At 38.6% G+C, this 22,099-nt stretch overlaps 1 protein-coding gene across 2 annotated transcripts in view; it reads left to right on the forward strand.

The window, feature by feature from the left end:
* Positions 1-14,547, forward strand: part of TYR (tyrosinase) — a 92,975-nt gene extending 78,428 nt beyond the window's left edge. For both annotated transcript variants that reach the window (XM_070425835.1, XM_070425836.1), the window contains exons 5-6: positions 6,216-6,397; positions 12,505-14,547. In XM_070425835.1, coding sequence (XP_070281936.1) covers positions 6,216-6,397; positions 12,505-12,740 — 418 coding nt within the window. In that variant the 3' untranslated portion in view covers positions 12,741-14,547. The remainder of the gene's footprint in view (positions 1-6,215; positions 6,398-12,504) is intronic.
* Positions 14,548-22,099: the final 7,552 nt, after the last annotated feature.

Consider the following 22,099-nt stretch of genomic DNA (forward strand, 5'->3'; position numbering starts at 1 on the left):
GTTCTTTTTGGTTCATTATCACTGACATTTTGGTTGTTACACTAAATTCCCTCAAGTTTCATCATTAGCTTAAGTGATTTTAATCTGGTTTTCACTCCTTTCCCTATTCCCTAAGGACTAGTTTGCCCTTTCTACAACTAAGCAGAGAAGTTTTCAAGTATACATTTGAAATTATACTCAATTGAGGTTGCGCCCGGCTGAATTTCTTAGCTGTATAATAGGCTTTTCATTTGCAACTAGTCAGCCCTGACAATCTATGCTCTTAAAGTGTCCATTTCTTTTAAAGGTGTTGTTTTCCATTAAAAACTTCCTAATGCTTCTTAAATGAGTTCTAGCATTAGCCAGGAGCATGAAAAAAAGGACCTACTGGCACATTGTTATTTCAAACTCAGAGGGAGGCTCTAAATATTTCCAGTATTCACAGCACAGCAGGTCATGAATCTATTCAATGGTTGCTCTTTCGGCCTCCAAATTCAGCTGTTGGTTCATTTAATTATACGCTCATTTAAAATGGTTACTTCACTCCTTGCTTAAAATCCTCCACTGGCTCTTCATAGATTTCCGACTACTATTCAGACTTTCTCCCTTTCGTAATCTGTAGAAAGGCCCTACACTATCTTGGTTTAGCCACATGTACCCACATACATCCTTACTTGTAGCCCTTCTGAACTACTTGCAAGGCCCTGATGAAAACCTCTTTATGCTTGTGCTTTAGTCTTCCTACGCTGCCTTTCCCTTTCTATTTCTGTACCCAGACTTCTGCTACTCAGTTTTCAAAACTAAGGTTCCAGTATCTTCTAAGATGGGGCACCTCCTTGACAGCACCTGTACTGGTTTATATTATGTGTCAAGGTGTCTAGGCATGGCACTCAGCCATTTGGTCAAACATTATTGTGTGTTTCTTTCTTTCTTTCTCTTTCTTTCTCTCTCTCTCTCTCTCTCTCAACAACTCTGATTAATACACCACCCATTCCCCACTCAGACGCTATCTCGCTATCTAGTCTTTCTCTGTTCCTCTTTTTCTGCCTACTTGTTTATTTTGTTTCCACTCTCTCTTTAGTTGTATTTGCTAGGCTAGTGCACACCCTTTCCTGATCTTTTTGTATTGTATTCATCTCTGTTCCCTGAGTATAAACTGTGAGACCTGTGAGTCCTTAGAGCAAAGGAACAATTTTTGGTAATTACTGTGTAATTAACGCACAAAGAGCTTGCATTTCAAGATGAAGGTCAAGCACAGCCCCTTCCAAGTTGCCTTTGAGAGATATAATCTGCACATCAGTTCTTGATAGAAACACATGCATTCTCACAACTGCAGAACAAACACTTCCGTCACCCTATGAAAACACACAGAAGGCAAGTGCATTTTCTATAATTAGCAACAGACCACTCAATTCCAGTCTTGGTTGTGTTACTAACTACTGTGATGTTTAGATTAGAATTATTTACTCTGTAAAATGAGGGGTTTGGAAGGAAAGAAAACATAAATTATTACCTTTCAGGAACTAGGCCAAGCACTTTATGAATATTCTTTCATTTTATCCTTAAGCATTATTCTACTTTTCACTTTATTTCATTTTGGTTCTCATAACTATGTTAAAATAAATAGTTCCATCCCCATTCTACAAGAGTAGATTTCTTTAAATTGAGAGGACTTGAAGGAATTCTCTAAGTTTAAATGAAGTTATTTATTGTCATTTATTCATTAAGGTTTGGTTCAACAGATAAATGTTTCAAAACTAGAGCTATAGGGTAAAACAAATAATGGAAAAGAAGTGAAAAGATAGGAATCCACTCAGTATGTTTTGAGTAACTAGAATTTTGCCTGGATTTCTGGAGGCATCCCTAGGTGTAGTTTTCAAAGACAATGTGATTATCACTTCGTCTGCCCTGGCTTTTCAGAAAGATGACATCTGAGAAAAATAACCCCATACTCTCTTCTTTTTATTGTCTCCCTACACTCATAGCTTCCCTTATTTACCACAGGCTGATAGGGTCTCCATTTATATTTCCAGAGTAAATCTTGCTCTGAAATCCAGACCCAAATATCCAGCTTCCCACCTGACATCACCACTGGAATGTTCCAAAAGCATTTTCAAGCACAGCCCATCAACACTCAGGATGTTAACATCCCTTCCTCATGCCACACTTCTCCAGCGATCTACATCTTGGGAAATAAAGATATTGTTTCTCACAGCATAAGCCAGAAAATATGGAGTCTTCTGGCACATCTCCTCCCCCAGCTGTACTGCTTGGATAGCCACGCATCATCGCTTGGCCTAACCATAGCGTTCTCACTGGTTTCCTCATTCCATGCACATCAACTATTATAGTGCCCATCAGCCCCTTCTCCACAATGCAATCTGTGTAATCTTTTAAAAATGATGATCTGTGCCTCAGTTGGTTTGGCTCAGTGGATAGAGAGTCTGCCTGTGGACAGAAGGGCCCCAGGTTTGATTCTGGTCAAGGGCACATGCCTGAGTTGCAGGTTCAATCCCTAGTGGGGGCGGTGCAGAAGGCAGCTGATCAATGAGTCTCTCTCATCATTGATGTTTCTACCTCCCGCTCCCTTTCTCTCTGAAATCAATAAAAATATATTTTAAAAAATTATGATCTGTTTATGTTAATACCCACCACCCCAGATACAAACAGTGGCTTCCTAGTACTCTTAGGAAAAACTACAAATATTTCTCATGTAGCATCCGCTCCCTTTCACGATTCGGGTCCTATTATTCTCTGTAGCCTCATTTTGAATGATTCTCTCGTCACTCTCCATCGACATAATGGTCATTTTTTAGTTTCTTGAACTTATTATGTACCTCTCATCAAAAACCCTTTGCAAAATATATCCTAGTCTTCTGGAACACCTCTACCATTTCTCTAAATACTCATTCTTCAAATCTTGATTTAAGATACCATCAAAGACTTTCCCAGAGTCTGGAGAGTAAATGAGGTCTCCCTAGTTTAAATGAATCTTTGGTAAGAGGATATTCATACCCTCCCCCACCCCCCCAAATGGCAGTGTGATTATCTAAGTTAAACATTAGTATTCCAAAGTGAGGCATTTTAGACATGGTTCGATGAAATTAACCGATGATGAGAACCACCAATGGAGAATTTAATCAAGATTAATACCTTCATTTTAAAAGGTTGATAAGGTGTGTGAGCACATTAATGATTTCATCCATTAAACCTTTTGGTGCTAAGAATTGATGTCCTTGTCTTATCTAGGTAAGGAATTTTTTATTTCTGGGCAGAAGCAAGATTTATAAATTGAACTATAGTAGTCATTTTTCTCAATTGACAAAAGGCACAATTTTTGCCTTGGGCCTTTGTCTATTAACTCATTGTATATTGGGCTGTTCCTAAATCAGTCAGTTTAATAGGGATAGGGGAAAGATTAATTATCAGAGAACCTCCTTCCCATTAAAAATAGATTTATTACCAATTGAATACCAGTAAACATTGATTAAACACGGTTTAGTACAAATAAAATGCCTTGTAAAACATTATCTACAGTATAATTATTTTTTTTAAATATATATGTTATATATACATAGTTTTAAAACTAGATATAACAAAATATGGAGAAATTAAATGTAATTTTATGTTGTTCTCTTTTTTGCTTGTTTATATTTTTTGAACTGTATATAGGGTTGGGCAAAAAATAGGTTTACAGCTGTTCATATGAAAAATAATTCAATATTGAATAAATAATAATACAAGACTAACCTCTGTGTTTTGTATACTCACAACTATAAACCTACTTTTGCCCAACCCTGTATAATGAATAAATAACACTTGTGAATAGAACAATATAGAAGTTAAAACAAAAAGACTAATTCATAACATTTTAGAAACTGAACAGAATTGGGGGTTTATTTGTTAAGCCAGTTTCAAATTACTGGAGGAAATGGAGGCACACATAGAACAACTAATCTTGAATCCTCTCCCTTCACATTTCTGCCTAGCAAAATAATAACCATTCTTAAACATCCAGCTCACATATACATGGCTTCAGCATCTCTGTTACAGCAGGTCTCATGTCTCTCACCAATTGGAAAGTTCTCCAGGATAACATTAGTAATGAGGAGGAGAAAAAAGGGGGCTGGGATGATGACAGTTTCTGCTCACCATTTGTCAAGCACTCAGTCATGTACCCTAGGTTATTTTAATGAATCCTCACAATACCTGCATGTCATAAATATTATTCTCAGTTGGAAGATGCAGAAAAGGAAAGTCAAACAGGTTAAGAAATTTTACAAATTTCCCCTTGTCACAAACAACAAAACTCAGGTTTTTACAGTTTCATGTTTCTCTAAAACTTGACATACAGTAGGTACTCAGTCAACATTTTAATAATTGAGCAATTTAGGGAGCAATTGATATTTTCAGTGTCTATCTGTGGCCTGCTGATACCTCAGTTAATTCACAATTAAAAATCAACTTTGACCAGAGCTAGCATTTGAAGTCCAGATTCCCTTTGCAAATATAAGTGTTTCCATCACAGAAAAATGATCACCACTCTTGCTGTCTGGCCTCCTTCTTCTCTTCTTTATTGTCTTTCAAACTGTTCGAAATGTGTGGGGGGTGTTTTAAATTTTTTTCAAATTCCTGTTTCAAAGCATCACGTTCTTAAAAGACTTCACCCTGTGACCATGTACCAGCCTTTTACCTCCTACTTTAAACTAAGTAAAAATAGCTTTGCTTATTTTTCACTCTCATAAAAACTATCACATTGAATAATCCCTTTGGAAACAGACAGGACAAATATTATTACTTTGATTTTAAGGATGAGAAGGTTAAGTCTCCATGAGTTTCAGTGATTTGCTTAAAGTCATACAGTTCTTAAACCACAGAGCTAGAACTCCTGGGAGTTCTCTGACCCCAGATCTAGTGTTCTTCCTTCCGTGTTACATACAAAGCCTGATAATCCAAAGGCATTCTCCTTGTCACACTACTAATGACCCACTGTGAATTCTGTGAGAGCTTTAGCTTCTACTTCATTCTTACTGGACCTTTGTGGTCTCTTAATATTTTAGCTATTGCTCCAGAGTTTAATTGAATGCAAGAGAAACTAACTTCCCTGATTTAAATAGGAAAATAATTTGCTGAGAGGATATTGGATAGGTCAGGAAATCATGGAGAAGCAGGTTCAAAAACAGGTGGGAATAAGGGAGGAGGGCAGTGCCGAAACCGGTTTGGCTCAGTGGATAGAGCGTCGGCCTGCGGACTGAACGGTCCCGGGTTCGATTCCGGTCAAGAGCATGTACCTGGGTTGCGGGCACATCCCCAGTAGGAGATGTGCAGGAGGCAGCTGATCAATGTTTCTAACTCTCTATCTCTCTCCCTTCCTCTCTGTAAAAAATCAATAAAATATATTTTAAAAAAAAAAAAAAAAAAAAGGGAGGAGGGCAGCAGCCAAGTCATTTGCCAAAATGATGCTGTAGAACACAGGGTACCCCTGGACAGTAAGTACTTTCCTGGTGCCTCTGGCCTTGCTGACCCTAAAAACTGGATGTTGTTATTGCAATTGCCACTGACCACTACTCAACTGGTTTTCAATAGTCCTTGCTTCTTTGTGTCAGTATGTGTTGTTTCAAAGTCTTGGAAGGGTATTATTTATTGGCTGAATAGTAATCATTGGTCAAACTCTAGCTTAGGAGGAGTTGGGAAACCAAGTAAGTATTTTTAGCCTCTTGTGGGAGGTGAGCTTTTTCTCCTCCAAGATTCATTCAGCATATACATCACCAAGCATAACAAGAAGGTTGAAATAATTAAAGTTCCCAACCATGACCAAAAAAATGACCAATAATTAGTAATTCCATTATGAATTTCAATTTAGTTTTGTATGTTCTTTCTTTGGGCTAACTTTCTTTGACACGGGAACATATTTATTTTATACCTATGACTCAGTTGTCACTCAACCAATAATTACCCTTGTTCTGCAGCATTCTGAAGGATCTAAACCTATCATGTAAGTATCATTTATCTTCTAAAAAAATTCCTGTTTCAAAGTTTTCTCTAATATTTCTTTCAAACAAATGAGTTTCATCAGGGCCTGACAGCATGAACTGGTGCTTTACAGAATACTTGCAAAAAATGAAAAATATATTTGGCATCTTTCCAAAGATATGTCTTGTTATTTTACTTTAAGAAATCCAAATATTTTCTGTATAAATGATGTTTCTGAGTCTGAATAATCCTTTCCTCTGCAGTATTTTTGAACAGTGGCTCCGAAAGTACCGTCCTCTTCAAGAAGTTTATCCAGCAACCAATGCACCCATTGGACATAACCGGGATTCCTACATGGTTCCTTTCATACCCCTCTACAGGAATGGTGATTTCTTTATTCCATCCAGAGACCTGGGCTATGACTATAGCTACCTACAAGATCCTGGTAAAGTTCAATTTCTTTCACATAAATTGCTGAATAAAGTGTGACTGATTTCTTTTGAGAGAATACAAAACCTATGTTTGTACAATGTTATCACCAAATCCTTTAAATTGGGAAAGTGCATTACAGCCCCAAACTTATTACCAATTTATTACTACATGAACCAAGTTGCAAGGGTTTTCCAACTCATATTCATTCTGCTTAATATACATTTCATACAGGAAGGCCATGGAAAGAGACTAGAATTAAAATCAGTGGGGAAAATGGGCTTGAAATATGACTATCTGCTGACTGTGGTGTGACTTCAAGTCCATGAATCTCAGTTTTTAACCTGAAATACTGGGATCAAAATATCTCATATAGATATTTTGATTAAAGAGCCTAGTGCATGTAGCAGTTTTGAAATCATCTTTGGGAACTCTCTGCTGGGTTACCAAGAAAAAATCTGGACATTTTATTATTCAAACCCAAATAATAATAACAACTTATGATAACTGCTATGCTATGATTAAGATAGAGATAAAAAACTCTAGAATTGTAATTAGGTCTGTGTTTTAAATACTTTTTTTAGTAGATCTATATCAGTAACTTCTTGATAATGAACAGAGAGTAATGTCTCCCCTCACGCGAGAGTTTGCTACATGCAGATTCCATACATGTGTTATTAACCAACCTTATATTAGGTAAGTCTCATTATCACTAGAAAGAGGTGAGAATACCAATATGAAGAGAATTTAAGTGACTTTCCCAATATTAAACACCGATGTGTAGAGGAGTGTGAGATCAACACCGTACTACACAATGCTTCCGCTCTAAGAAGGTCAACATCCAAAAGCTGCAAAACAGCGTGTGGTTTGTGGGTAAGAGGCATTCAAACACGCATTGACGTTTTATTATTTTCATTGATAATTTGTGAAAACATAAATGGATAAATAAAATGAACGAATGAGTGACTTTTATCAACTCTTGTGCTAGACTTTAGTGACATAATGACTGACCTAGTTCCAGACCCCAAAGAGCTCTAAATTCAAAGTGAAAGTCAGACAACTGTGCAAGAAAGCATGAAACGTAGGCTGTGTTAAGTGTAGTAAGAGAGTCATAACCTTTACAGAGAAGAAAACAATGACTTCTGAGTAGTTCCATCTAGAAAGACAAGACAAGGCCTTGAAGGAATAGCAGGAAGGTTGCAGATAAAAAAGGGGCAGGGAATACCCTAAACTAAAAGGATAGCAGGAAAAATAAAGGTGGAAAGTGATATCATATATATCAAGTGCTAAATTCCCTTATTTGAGTAGTATGAATTATGGGAAATTACACTGAAGAGCTAAATTTAGCTATTCCACAGTAACTAACACATAGCATTTTTTTATGTTCCAAGAACTCCTCTAGGAGGCTGTGTACATTATTTCCTTTAACATTCATAACTACCCTGTGAAGTAGGTACTGTTAATTCTTTTTCCTTTTCAAGGTGAGAAAACAGTCTTAAAGAATATAAACAACTTGTCCTAGTCCATCTAGTATGTTGCATAGCAGAACCACAATTTAGGGCCAATGAGAGAATGTGCATTTTATCCTTTTCCTCTCCTTTGGGGAACTACTAAACAGATGTGAGTTCAACTGACCTATTTTGATTTATCTGAATATCATAGCCAATGGAAGGCACACTGAAATGGCTGGCAGAGAAGATCAGATCTTTGAAAACCTTAGGGGATTTTGCAAACTGTGGAGGTGTGGTAAGGGGAGTGGGTCATAAAGAGGGGCAGTCTCATTTAATGCTTTCCCTTTCTTGTGTAAATACCCATAGTACATAATGAGGGCAGCATACTGATAATGGCTTTCCAAAGAAAACGCTATGATTTTTATGATTTCCATTTTAGAACATGCCACTCTTTCATTGACTCGTGTTTTTGAATATGCTCTTCTCTTTGGCTAAATTCTGATGCTATTTATTCATCTGTCAAACTCTCGGATATCAAATCATTTATACATATATGTAGCCATGTTTATTCATTCCTTTACTAGAGTTACATGGCTCTTTTCCTGAGGATAAATCTTTCCCTTCTCCACCTTGGCTGGGAGCCCTACAAGATCAGGATTGATATCTTGAAAGCTTTTCCTAAGTACCAACTGGTATCTGGTATGGAGTGAAATCAACGAATTAGTTTGAGTTTAAGTGATATTTATCACAAAGGGTGGTATCTCTTAACCAATACAAGTAAAGCTTGTTAGAAAAATGTCATCCCTCCTAACACCCAGGTCATTTTTTGATATGTATTTTTACATGTGTCAAGTCTTCTATTACACTAGGTTTTTTTCTACGTGGTTTTATTGATTTATTTATCATTTCTGCATACATATGTTTAATAACTACCTTGAACAAGATGTAGTCTAAGATACTGTGGATACAGTGTCAAATAACACAGCCTCTATCTATACAGAGCTTACATCCTAATGGAAGAGAAAGGCCTTAAACAACTACTTACCTAATGACTCATTTAGAGATGTCCCATTTCTAGAGATCAACAAAGCGACGTTTCAGAGGATATCAGTATGAGAGGAAGAATTAATTATTTGATAAAGGGCTCCTCTTGATTATGGATTTTGGCCATAATGTTAGAATACTGGAAGCCTTAATAAACTTTAAACAGATCATGGTCAAATTAGAGTTTATAAAAGATCACTGTTCCTGCAGCATATAGAAAGTTTGTAGCAGTTGCAAAGCATATTTAGGGAGGCCAGTGAAAACACTATTATAAGTGTCTGCGGGAGAGATGAAGGCAGTTTGGCTTGCAGTGGTGGTGGTAGGAAAGGAGGCAGAAAGCACTAAAGAATTTGATATTATTTTGCAAAGAAAACTTACATAATTTAAAAAAAGGATTTTTATATGAGGTGAGAAAGAAAGAGATACTAGGGTTGCCTTTAAGCTTTCTGGGCTGTGAAAATAACGAATGGTGATGTAATTCACAGAGATAGTAACAACAAGAGCAGGGCCAGACACAGAGGGAACCTCTGTGTTGCTTTTGTTACAGAGTGAAAGGGAGTGATATGAGACAGCAGGGAAAATAAGTTGCTATGTCATTTCTATTCTGTTTGGTAGGTGAGTAAATTGAGACCAGAAGGATAAAGTGACTGATTTTAAGTCACAAAGCTAGTAAGTGGCAAATATTATATTCCAAACCAATTATCTCTCTATTACTCCATGGAAGAAAGGGTCCTCCTTAACCCACACATGTCTTTCACACACATGTTTCACCTCATTGCTCCTTCTCTTATGTCCAAATGGGTACTTTTTACTGAAAGGCAACCAAACCCATTGGAGGAGTAAAGGAAGAGGAGACTCAAGTCACAGGAAGGGCTCAACAGTATTTATCATTAATTTCTAGTTAAATTCTTTTAAAATTAAAGGAAATCATATTTATTATGTAACCTCTATTTACTCTGCATTTTGTCAGATATCTTAAATGCACTATATATTAAAGTGATTAATAGCAACATATACTAGGCCTTTGCAGTCCCATTTTCAAAATAATTTTAAAATATATTAAAAATTGATGAAAAAAGTTTTCACATTTTAAAATTTCTTTTTTTTCTTTTACCTTTGTTTGCTTTCATTGTTTAGATATAAATTACTATGATTCCAACTTATAAATCTTTTTTAATAATTTACCTCATGTGTGCCATTTGCAAGTGATTGTCCCTTCCTGATGAAAAGAAACACTAAATTTCAATATTGTTCGAATTATGCTTAATGAGTCCTAAGGTGTTTTAGAGGTATCTTAGTGACAGCAGGCAAAAGGACAGTGCCCGGGAAGAAGACAGCTAGCAGCAGTGGACAGGGTTTTAGCCCTATAGCCCCACTTATACCACAGGAGCTGCACTTTTATCTCCTGTGAATGAATACTGGGCTTTAATATACAATCAGTTTTTAATAAATTCCCCTGATTACAAAACAACACCCCTGTTTTAATTTTTCTGAGCCTTACTTAGTTTATGGTTCACAGTGAGACTCTCATTTTAAATTTTACTTTGTGTTGCTACCCAGATTTTTGTTTAGTCTATTAAACAAAAATTCCTTTTCTCCTTGGTTTGTGGATCTCATTTCGACTTTATGTAAGTCTTACATATAATTGTAACTCCAGAATATGTGAAGATGCTTCTCTATCTTTATTGTAGTAGGCATATAATTAACTTTTAAAAATAATTAGAACTTTTTGAAATTCAAAAGGCAGAAACTTCACAGGAATGAACTTAGATGAAAAGGGAATTTACTGGTTTATAAATTCAAGGAAAGGCAGAAATTGGGCTGACACTGAGGGACAGGGAGAAGCAGGGAACTAAGCACCCTAAAGACGGCCTCTCTCATTCTCTGACTCTTGTTATTCTCTGGCTCTGGTCTCTGCTTTTGGGAGTGTGCTGCCTTCTTCCTGTCTTCCACATGTTGAGTCTGTTATCAGCTCCTGAGCCATGGACTCTCAATCACAGCACAGTGAATCCTGAGTAATGATTATGATTGGCCCATCTTAAGTCAATGGTCCACCGCATATGAACTGCCTATCACGGAGGAAATGGGTCATAAAGGAAGGTTATAGTTCCTGCATCAGCAAGGGTGGACAGGTGGAGATAGGGAGCAGATCTAGTTTCAAATATCCAAGGCTTAACTAAGTTAATGTATTGCTCAAATAATAGTCTTGGTATGTTGTCCAGTTTCCATTTTATAATTTCAGGAACCAGAGCCACTCCTTTCTTATAGTTCCACAAGACCTGGGGTTTAACTTGGACCATGTGATCCATGATGGCTCTCCAAGACACTAACCACAATCCAGCGAAATAAGCAACAATAAAGAGGCATGCCATTTCTTTTTAAGGAAACTACCCAAAAGTTGCACATATTACTTTTGCTCAACACTTGAGTCACATAGCCATAATTTGCTGCAAGGTGAAGCCCAATGTGCACTCTTCTTTCCTTTGTATTACAAAATGGATGTAGAATATGTTATATTATCTGATAAACAGTGATGGGTACTTTAAAATCAAACAAAAGGATACCATACATTATTATTACCTTCAAGGAATAATAATGTAAGAAAGGAAATGTAATCATAGCATAATACTTGGTTCAACTTATGAATAATACCTAAATACTAAAAATAATAAAAATCATGATTTTGTTATATTGAAAAGATCAAAAAAAGAAGTTGTAAGAGAAGCATCGAACAGACTGACAAACATCAGAGGGAAGGCAGGGGAGGGTGGGAAGGGGGTCTAAGAGATCAATCAAAGGACTTGTATGCATGCATATAAGCATAACCAATGGATAGAGACAGTAGGGGGGTGAGGGCATGTGCTGGGGGGTGGGAGCGGGTGGGGAGAGGTCAATGGGGAAAAAGAAGGCATATGTAGATATGTCTTCACAATAAAGAATTTAAAATTTCAAAAAAAGTTGTAAGAGAACCAAACTCATTATTTACATTTGAGGAATTCCAGAGATAAACTTAATAATTAAGAGATAGCAATATTTGCTGTTATTTAGAAATTGGGAGACAAATACTAGAATAATAGCTTGAGTTTTAGTAAACTGTCTTGGGGCCAGGCACTGTGTAATTTACAGATTATATATTATCTATATACTCTAAAACATTCCAACAAGGTGATATTATTGTTTTCCTATTTTCCTGATGAAGACACTAAGGCAGTGGTTCTCAACCTTCTGGCCCTTTCAATACAGTTCCTCATGTTGTGTCCCAACCATAAAATTATTTTCGTTGCTACTTCATAACTGTAATGTTGCTACTGTTATGAATCGTAATGTAAATATCTGATATGTAGGATGGTCTTAGGCAACCCCTGTGAAAGGGTCGTTCAACCGCCAAAGGGGTCGCGACCCACAGGTTGAGAACCCCTGAATTAAGGTCTAGGAATATTAGGTATCACCTCCTTAAGCTCTTACAGCTGATAAGTATCAGGGCTGACTTTCAAACTCAAACATCTGACTCCAAAGTATTATGCAAGGATGATGATGATGGTGGTGGTGGTGGCAGTTTGGTGGTGGTGATGGTGATGGTGGTGATGACCACAACAACTGTAAAACATTGAATGCCTTTCTATTTCAGATCCAGACTTTTTTCAAGACTACATTAAGCCCTACTTAGAACAAGCGAGGCAGATCTGGCCATGGCTCACTGGGGCGGCTGTAGTGGGGTCTGTCCTCACTGTTGTGCTGGGAGGGCTCATTGGCCTGTTGTGTCGTCGTCATCGTCGAAAGAGAAAGCAGCTATCTGAAGAACAGCAGCCACTCCTCATGGAAAAGGATGATTACCACAGCTTGTTGTACCAGAGCCATTTATAAAAGGCTTAGACACTAGATTAGGGCCAGAAAGCCAGACCTCTATCTGATTCAGATGCTGTTCAAGTCCCCAGGGCCTGTCCCCACAGAAATCCCTGGTATTTGCCTGTGAAGACCATTATCAGAATTGTAATCTAATACAAAGTGAACCCCTCTTCTATCTCAGATAGAACACACCCGTGCTGGCCTTGCTGGTTTTTGTTCATCCTTTTGACAATTTTTCTCAAGCCCCATATTTTCAAGGAAAGAATGCTATTTGGTCATTCATAACTGTTACTTGTATCTGGATAAACTTATAAACTGTGGGAATCCTTTCAATTCTTTCCTTCTCATTGTTTAATGGTGTTTCTTTTTTATTGTCTTTGGCTTTAATAAAATAGTAACAAATTTATACTGAGTTCTTTGAGCTTCAGAAAGGCGTTTTTATTTTTCTCAGGAAGCATAATGTTTCCCTTACATTTTATAGTCCTGCTCCAAAATGTTTATAAACATTAAATATAAAACAACCTTCCACTCTTTCCTGCCATAGTCCTGACTATACTTTTGAAGGTCACTGAAAACAAGGGCCTTGCCCTTCAACAGATATGGCTATGTGCCTGTCTCAAAATGTGCTCGTTAAATATGTTGACAGTGTAAGAGACAGTAGATAGGCATAAGCAGCGTAGGAACAATAGGCCAGGTACACAAGGTCACCAGGGCAGAAATTCCTAGGTATCTGGCAACTAGCAAAATTGGAAAGCTAAGACCTCTCCCCCTGGTGACTTCCTCCCCTGGCATACTGCTCATCATGCAGTTCAGAGCCCTGACCTTTCATCTCACTGGTCATGTGATTAAGACCCTTCCCTGACCTTTCCTCCCCTAGCATGTGGCTAATCATGTGATAGACCCATTAGAAGAGGAACAAGGAGCCCAAAGAATAGCCTCATAGGATTCCCATAAAAGCCCTTGTGCGATTACTCCCTTAAGCACTAAATCCTCAGAACAATGAGGTTCTGATCTGCATCAAGTAATTTTAAGAACAAAGCCTCTGGTCTGTTGACCACAGAGACAGAGTTTTAGACAAACTAGAGAGAACATATAGGCCTCAGTTGTGTTTTAGCTCCAGTTCCAAAAAAGCAGCAAAACCAGAGGAAGTGACACCATGGCTGACATCAGGGCCACATGCAAAGACTAATGACCCCTTACCCTAGTGCCAACCAATCAGTAGAGACCAGGACCCTGAGAAAATACACCTGAAAAACTGATATTTCATTGAGATGCTCCTCTGGGACCTCCCCTCAGATCCCCACCTTTAGAGAAAGGATAAAACCCTCAGAGGGGGACCAGTGCTAGATCTTGCTCTCTCTGGAGAACACCTGTGCCTTTCCCCCTTCTTCCCAGAAAGTACCTTTACTCTCTTCCTCCTAAGCTCCAAGGGCCCTTCTTTTTCCTCTGTAACTTTTTTCATGAGCCCACACAGCCCAGTTGGCTGACTTCTTCCATGGCTCACTTCTTCTACCTCTGTGACTTTCTAAATAAACTTTTGCTGGTATTTGAGTCTTGGCTCTGAATACTTTCTTAGCCAAAACTCAAGGACCAAGGTTGTTGAACCAAGGTCTGGTGCCATTTCTTTGCTAACAACAATGACAATAATAATCCTATTAAGAGACCTTTTGTCTCTTAAGAAGAATTTTATTTAATTAGAGAATGTATAAAATGCTACAAAACATTTCAAGGTTGAGAACAATTATGTGAATATCAGTCTGTCTTCAATTTTAGTTAAATAACATTCCTATTTTTCTTAACTATTAAGACCCTACATTAAAATGTCTAGATAAGCCGAACCGGTTTGGCTCAGTGGATAGAGCGTCGGCCTGCGGACTGAGGGGTCCCGGGTTCGATTCCGGTCAAGGGCATGTGCCTGGGTTGCGGGCACATCCCCGGTGGGGGGCGTGCAGGAGGCAGCTGATCGATCTCTCTCATCGATGTTTCTAGCTCTGTCCCTCTCCCTTCTTCTCTATAAAAAATCAATAAAATATTTTTTTAAAAAGTCTAGATAATCCTGCTATCTGAATTCAACTGGGTCCAGATGAATTTCTAGAAATACTCCAATTTATGTGAGAGCCTGGGGGAGGAGGGGATGAGAGTGAGCTGGAAGAGTCTTATGGGGTAAAAAGGAGGACCTATGTAATACTTTAAACAATAAAGATATTTTTTAAAAATACAAGAACCAATAGATAGAAGTTATAAGTATCCAATAAAAGGAAAAACTATCCAATACTCAGAGCATTCAAAACAAAATCAACATTCTTGGAAAATAGTAAGTAGTTGCCACTGTAAGTTTTCACATATAGTGTGGATGGCTTCTTCAACATGAATTCTATAAAGAGACTTTAAGTATTGAGTCTATAGTAATGCTTACTTATTTATTTTTAAAATTAATAACTTATTATTATCTTCAGTTCCCTTCTACCTAGTTTGTATTTGTCTGCTCATTTTATTTTTTTCTTTCAGTTTGACTACTTAATTTTCAGCGTCATCTCTGAACAATGTCTTTCCACTCTGTATTCCATGCTTTGAAGACAGAATGATCCAATCCAGGCTCCCAGAAACCTGTGTGGGTCTGGCGCCTGAACCTCTGCATCTATGGGAGTATATTTAAGAGAACACACCTGTATGGTACCTTTCACCTAAAATTTTCTACAATCCCTGTAAAGTCTGAATTTTAGTGTTCAGATTATTTATAAATGCATTTTAAAAAGGAATTGACTGAAAATAAATGAGCTCTTGAAAATGCCTTTATCTAGAAAAGACTGATCTAAATCAAGATCATGTAATTTTAAATGGTTACATTTCATTTAGTCCCAGTTTGAATTCAAAGAAAAGTAGACATCATTCTATTATACACACACTAGAGGCCTGGTGCACGAATTCGTGCATGGGTGGGATCTGGCCAGCCTATCCTGATCAGGCCCATTGGCCACGCCTGCCAGGGGGAGGGGCTGCAGGCGGTTGGGCGGGCGGCCCTGCCCCCAATCAGAGAGGAGGGGGCTGATCAGGAGCGGGGCCAGCTTGGGGAGGGGCCGTGGGCAGTTGGCCTGCTGGCCCCACCCCCTGGTCGAATTCCCAGTCAAGGGGATAATTTGCATATTAGGCTTTGATTATATGGGATGATTTTGGCTAATTTTCATCTAGAATACATAGAAATGTACAAATATTGCTGACGTGATATCACTGGCTCTTAGAAATTACTAATAGTTAATAAACTCAGTAATAGAGCAGTATTCCTCTCCTAACTCTCATTAGTTGTCAGACTTACCATTGGCAATCTTGTTTAATTTCTGATGCCTATTGGAGAAAAGTCAGACAAGGGATGAGGAGCAGCGTATTTATTAACTCAGTAGGATCTGTGGGACCAGGGCAAATACTGGGAAGTCTATTCTCAACTTGGTGCATAACCAGGAAAAATACTTTTTTAAATAAATTAGCCAGGGCATCTAAGGAGTGGATTCAATTTAGAGAGAAATTGGAGAAACATAAAACCAGTAACAATGAGTGGGAAAGGAAACCTGGCTAATGGTCTGCAGAAGACGCTGGAGAAGCAGTAACCATGAATGTGGTTGCCTTCAGCCTGATCTCAGAACACAAGTACTTAGCTGGGTTTGATTTGAAGGTGAAATTTTAGTGTAGGGGTGTTTTTACAAAGTATCTTGAATATAATCCACTCAAGGAATTTTCAAGATCACTGACAGGAATCTGTATAAAGTCATTCTTTTCTCTATCATGAGGCAATTCCCTCCTTTATCACTGCACTTCAACAGAGAATACTGTTTTGTTTCTACAGAGGAGGGGTGGGGAACCTTTTTTCTGCCAAGGGCCATTTGGATAGTTATAATATTACTAGAGGCCCAGTGCACGAATATCGTGCACTGGGGAGTGTGGGAGTCCCTCAGTCCAACCTGCACCCTCTCCAATATGGGAGCCCTCAGGGGAGCCCTCTCCAATCTGGGAGTTTCTGTCTGTCTTTACAATCATGTGAGCGAATTGTCTGAGACCCCGACTCAGTTTGGTTTGTTGCTCACAGAATAATAGAGGCTTTTTTTTTTCTTTGCTTCATTGGTGGAGATTTCCTGGAAGTTTTAGTATATCTTCCCTTTAATTTTTCCTAGACACTCTGATTTTACTTATGTCTCTCACCTTTGCTTTCCCTCCATCCCCCACCGCAACAGTAACTTGTTCCAGGTTCACTTTGCTCTAGTGTCTAGGTACAGTGGTTCTCAACCTTCTGGCCCTTTAAATACAGTTCTTCATGTTGTGACCCAACCATAAAATTATTTTTGTTGCTACTTCATAACTGTAATGTTGCTACTGTTATGAATCGTAATGAAAATATCTGATATGCAGGATGGACTTAGGCAACCCCTGTGAAAGGGTTGTTCGACCACCAAAGGGGTCACGACCCACAGGTTGAGAACTGCTGCTCTAGTGTCTAGGAACAGCCGTGGGCAAACTATGGCCCACGGGCCGGATCCGGCCCGTTTGAAATGAATAAAACTAAAAAAAAAAAAAAGACCGTACCCTTTTATGTGATGATGTTTACTTTGAATTTATATTAGTTCACACAAACACTCCATCCATGCTTTTGTTCCGGCCCTCCGGTCCAGTTTAAGAACCCATTGTGGCCCTCGAGTCAAAAAGTTTACCCACCCCTGGTCTAGGAGATCCGTCTGCCACCAGAACTATGATTCCCAGCATTCCTGGTGCTCCCCGCACTCTGGGCTTCCACTTCCAGACCTGGGGCTGCCACCAGAACTACTATTCTCAGAATTCCTGATGCTCCCCGTGCTCTTGGTTTTCCCTTCCTGCTCTGTCTCTGTCCCATGGCCTCCCACTCTGCCAAGTCCTCCAAGCCGCCAGCTCTCCCTCTCTGCTCTCCATCTGGTGGCTTGGGGAGCCAAGTTCCCCAAGCTGCTCCATTCTCCGCCGGCTCTCCCACTCTGCTCTCCACCCGGCGCCTGTGTATGCAAATTAATCCACCACTTTTGTTGGGTTAATTTGCATACTCACTCCTGATTGGCTGGTGAGCGTAGCGGAGGGACAGTCAATTTACATGTTTCTCTTTTATTATATAGGATTCTCAGGCCATAGAAAATTATCAACTTCAAAATTAGTCTGCTTCGGTCAAACATTTAATTAATTCACCCCTAATGCCTTGGCAGGACTAGACCAAATGATTTCAGGGGCTGGACATTCCCACCCTGGCTATAGATGCTCAAGGTAACAGGTGTAGCAGCAATCTATAATAATGAAAACGTGATATGCTAATTAGACCGGAGAGCCAAACGACCTTCCGGATATCCTTCCAGATGACCTTTCAGATGAAGCCAGCGCTGTGAGGGCTGAGGCAAGCCACCGTGGATGTGAGGGCCAAACCCCTTGCATGAATTTCATGCATCGGGCCTCTAGTATTTGTTATAAAAGCACCACCACGTTTGATACCTTGGTTTCCTCAAGGAGGTACCAAAATTACATGAGTGATATTTCAAGACACCTGAAAGTTTTATTTAATTCTAATTAACATTATATTCTGTGGCATAGTTTTATAATATGGCTTTTATAAACTGATCCATTTTTGACTCTGCCCTTTTTCACATTATAAGTCACATTTTGTCACAGAGAAAGAAATAAGCAGCTGCCACTTTTTTGTTCTTCGTTCTGTGATTTACATAAAAAAAGGATTTTTGTACCCAACCTTTCCAACACGTCAAATATATAATTCTCCATCTGTAAAAATAAATATGTGATGGGTACAAGTCATTTCAGCCACTGTCTCTAGCAGGCTGACAAGTGGCATTGATTGTGAATGCTTTAACATAGCCTTTTCCTTGTTTATATGGGCTTTGATTTGTAGCAACCCTTTTCTTTGTCACCATAAAAGGGCCTCGTTGGGGCCACCTATTGTGAGCCTGTGCTATTTTGGAGGATGTATCAGGAGAACAAAGTTCCACTCCCCTTCTGATTAAACTTCTGAAAGTTGCTGAAATGCAAGTAAAAATCGCTTTTTGCTTGTTTGTTTGTTTTAATTTTATGTTGCTTATTTTTAAAAGCCTTTGCTAGTTTGTACAAAATAAAGAAGATAAAATTGCCCCTAGCATCCACTGGAGACCTTAAGGCAGTGGTTCTCAACCTTCTGGCCCTTTAAATACAGTTCCTCATGTTGTGACCCAACCATAAAATTATTTTGTTGCTACTTCATAACTGTAATGTTGCTACTGTTATGAATCATAATGTAAATATCTGATATGCAGGATGGTCTTAGGCGACCCCTGTGAAAGGGTCGTTCGACCACCAAAGGGGTCACGACCCACAGGTTGAGAACCGCTGCCTTGAGGACTTCCAAATCATTAAACTATAACTTTTAAATAGGAATAGTTTAGAATCTTCTTTTAAATAAAAGCATTATTAAAACTCTATATAGTCCATGTTTACCTAATTGTTTTGTGCCTTGCTTTCTTAATGGTAATATAAGAAATTATTCATATGACTTCATGTTTATCTACCAATTCTTGTAGGTTTCACAATCATAATCATACAGTTTTCTAATTCTGTATTTAAAAATAAATAACAAAAATGTTACAAGATAGTGACTGGTTATGATGCTCCAAGAACTGTACTAAGTGCTTCATGTACATGTGAACTTATTTAATCTTCATATTATTGATATGAAAATAAGTATTATTTTTGTGTATTCATATGAGGAGCCTGTGGCTTCCATAGGAGATATACTTTACCCAGGCTTACATGTCTGTTCAGTAGTTTAGGTAACTGAGGTGGGATTTGAATCCAGTGTCTCTTAGATGATTCATAATTATAAATTTCATTGTTGTTTGTATTCAATTATGTTGATGTGTCATAACTTACCAGGTTCTTGCTACTAGATAGTTAGGCTTTACCTAGCTTTTAAATTATGTTCAGTGTTATAAGGAATATCTTGGTACATTTGGCATCTGATTTCTCTTAAATTATTTTCCAGTGGTATGATCTCTGAGTCAAAGCATATAAATAATTTTATGGTTTTTCTAATGAATTGCCACAGTGCTTTTGAAAAGGGTTGGGTGGATTTAAAAATGCAAAGAAAATTCTAAACATAAGAGATCAAAAGGAATAAAGAAGAAAACGAAAAGATGAAGGAAGACTTGCAATTCTCTTTGAGAGGAGCTGAAGACCCTAATTGGAGCTTGAAATAGTGCTTCCTCTCATAAAATATATAGTTTTCAAATTAAAACCTTTATTTGCTGGATACTTTTCCCCTCACTAAAATTAGAAGGAAATTCAGACTCAGGCCATCTTAGAGAGATAGGGAATAACACGAATATAAATTGGTCCCAAAAGAAGATATTTTCAGAAATGTGTACATCTTGGCTAGGTAAAGAGGTATGTGCGCCTCAAGAATAATGCAGAAATAAAAACAGCAAAACCAGAAATCCACCCGTGGAAGAATAAGCGCAGGGCATCAAAACAGTGTGAATCAAAGCAGAGTCGGGTTCAGCTGATGGGATACACAGAGACCACATGACAGGGGTCTGGAAGGCAGGGAAGGCCCTGAAAACACAGCCCAGCCCGAGACCAGTTTGAACACCTTGTTTGTATCGCTTTTTGAACAAAAACTGCCCTCTGCTTGGGATCTGGCCAGTCTTATCAGATCATGTCATTTTTAACAGTCTTGCCAGAGTAATTGTAAAGAATGGATGTGTTTGTGTCCGTGTGCATGTGTTTGGAAATAAAGTACAGAAAGACTAACATTTTCCCACCTTTCTCCAATATCAAAAGGAACTTTGCTGCTGATTGTATCATTGCTACTGAAGTCAATTACCACAAACACAGTGGCATAAACGACACGGATTTATCTGGTAATTCAATAAACCAGAAGCCCCATATGGGTGCCACTGAGCTAAAATCCCGGCCACATTAGTTGTGATTTTGGGGGAGACGCTAGGGAAGAATTAATTTCCTTACCTTTTCTAGCTCCTAGAGACATTCAAGAGGTTCTCCAACAACCTTGTTTCATTCCATCTCGTTTCATTATAATGATGATGAAGAAAAAGACCAACTCGCAGCCGGGTCACTGCCCCTATGGAGTTTGCACGTTCGTTCTCCCCATGTCTGTGTGGGTTTCCTCCGCGTCCACCGGTTTCCTCCCACATCCCCAAGATGCGCCCGGAAGGTGAACCTGCGCGTCTACACTGTCCGGGTCTGAGCGAGCGTGGCCCACGGGAGTGTGCCCCGAGATGGAAGGCGTCTGTCCACGGCGGGCTCCCGCCTTCCACCAAGCTGCTGGGAGAGGCCGGGCGACCCACGTGACCCGGAACTGGGCCAAGCTGATTGGAAAAGAATTATCTTGTTTTTATAAACCTTTCTTAAATGTATGTGCAGCTCACATTTATTTTAATGTCTAATGTTAGAAGTGTTGTAGGTCTTTGTTTAAAAATTTGGTGACGTTTTCGTAACCAGAAATATGCCATAGAAACGTCACTCTTGTTTATATTAATTAGCCCAGGGTTCCATTGGTTTCATGCACAAAGTTTCTCTTAAAGTCGCAGATTACAAGAATCTCTGGAAGATGTTAAGTGAGGACTTAAAGTGCATTCCTTGTCTTGTGGCCTCTCTCCATCTTCAAACACTGGAATGTTGTTTTGCTCTCATCATTCTTTTGTAGTCACATCTCTCTGTGACTGACTACAGGCAGGGAGATTATCTGCTTTCACACATTCATGTTTCAACTTACCTGGTGCTCCTGCAGACTGCATCTCAAAGTCCTTACCTTTAACCATATCTGAAAAGCTCCTTTGCCATGTAAGGACATATAGTCATAGGTTCTGGGGATTAAGACAGGTACATTTTTGGGACGGGTGTACGGAGAGCTTATTCTGCCTATAATACTGACTTAAAAACTAACAAGGAAAATTGGCCAGGTGATAAAGTACTCTTAATGGGAGGTTAGCACAGCACAGGCTGTGATATTAAGTACATTAAAGATATACAAAAACCTTCAACATATGGGGGATCTGAAGTCAGACTTGATGAATTTGATTTCTGGCTCAATCTCTCATTAACTGTATGACCTTGTCTGAATTATTTTACCTCTCTGTTCCTCAGTTTTCTCATTTTTAAAATGTAAATAAAAATAGCACTTTGCTCAACATATTCTAAAGAATAAATGCAAAGCATTTACAATAGTGCATAATAAGTCCTCGGTAACTGTGAGTTAATAACTTTTCACAGAGCAGATTAAGTTACCATAAGTTAACTGTGTTTTAAAAAAAAGAGAAATGAAAATATAACCTTATATTTTGTGTATGCTAAATTGTTTTGCATTATCTTGA

Source organism: Myotis yumanensis, unplaced genomic scaffold (assembly GCF_028538775.1).
Source record: "Myotis yumanensis isolate MYYU_CA2020_CCGP unplaced genomic scaffold, mMyoYum1.0.hap1 SCAF_10, whole genome shotgun sequence".
NCBI lineage: Eukaryota > Metazoa > Chordata > Mammalia > Chiroptera > Vespertilionidae > Myotis > Myotis yumanensis.